The sequence below is a fragment of the Penaeus monodon genome, chromosome 24 (assembly GCF_015228065.2).
Source record: "Penaeus monodon isolate SGIC_2016 chromosome 24, NSTDA_Pmon_1, whole genome shotgun sequence".
NCBI lineage: Eukaryota > Metazoa > Arthropoda > Malacostraca > Decapoda > Penaeidae > Penaeus > Penaeus monodon.
Window position 1 is genome coordinate 14,442,933 of NC_051409.1, and position 900 is coordinate 14,443,832.

The 900-nt window shown below is 33.8% G+C and overlaps 1 protein-coding gene across 1 annotated transcript in view; it reads right to left on the reverse strand.

Annotated features, from left to right (window-relative positions):
- LOC119588618 overlaps positions 1 to 900 on the reverse strand; it is a gene marked incomplete in the record, with an annotated part of 4,391 nt that overhangs the window by 3,052 nt on the left and 439 nt on the right. The window contains 1 exon segment of the mRNA XM_037937258.1: positions 472 to 633. Within this exon segment, the coding sequence (XP_037793186.1) occupies positions 472 to 633 (162 nt within the window).

Sequence of the window (900 nt, forward strand, 5' to 3'; positions counted from 1 at the left end):
GCAGAACACTACCACTCATATTCAGACACACTTAGGGCACTTCAAAAGGAGAGCTGGACCAGCATCTCACACACATCAACCAATCATCATCAGGCTGTCTAGTGCTCACAGCCAAGTTGCCTTGTACTGTGGTGGCAGACATCCACCAAAAAAGGTATCTGAAGTGTCTCTAACTATAAGTGTATTTCATACTATTTAGGATAATACTATGATTATTCTCACTCACTGATCCTTTCTTATTTTCATCACAGTTTAAGATAAGTTTTGCTTTATAAATACTGCTCTTAAATTCCACCTATTTTGCCTACAAAATACATTCACTTGAAGTTCTCTGTTTGAAAAGGAGTCTATTTTGACTAGAAAAATTGTAGTCATGTGTTTTCCTTTTTTTGGCTGTTTCCTTTAATAAAACTGATACGACTAAGTTATGTTCTGATTCCCTTGTCTTGCCATAATAAAAATAATACTAACTTGTCTAAGGATTCCAAACTTTCTCCTTGTTTCTTATTTTTAAGCATTGCCTTAATTTGGAGAGCATCATGATAGACTGTGAGTAAAGCTTTATATTCCTCAGGAGTAGAACTGTTGAGGAACTCGGTAGTTGTGGGCATTTTGGGCACCTTCTTGAAGAACCTAAAAAGAAGAAAGGGTTATATTCTCTATCTTACAAGGATGATTTTAGTGCACAAAACATTTATATACTTACCTATAAAATATGAACTACATGTTACATTCATATTTTTGGTCTAACAATGGTGGGAATATCTTTCAACCAACAATATATCAACTGTTGGTTATAATCAACAAAAAGTCTAATCATCATATGAGATTACACTACAGCCATTTTTTTTTACTTCTCAGTTGTCTTAGCTTTAAATCAAGGAATTTAAAAATGGAACT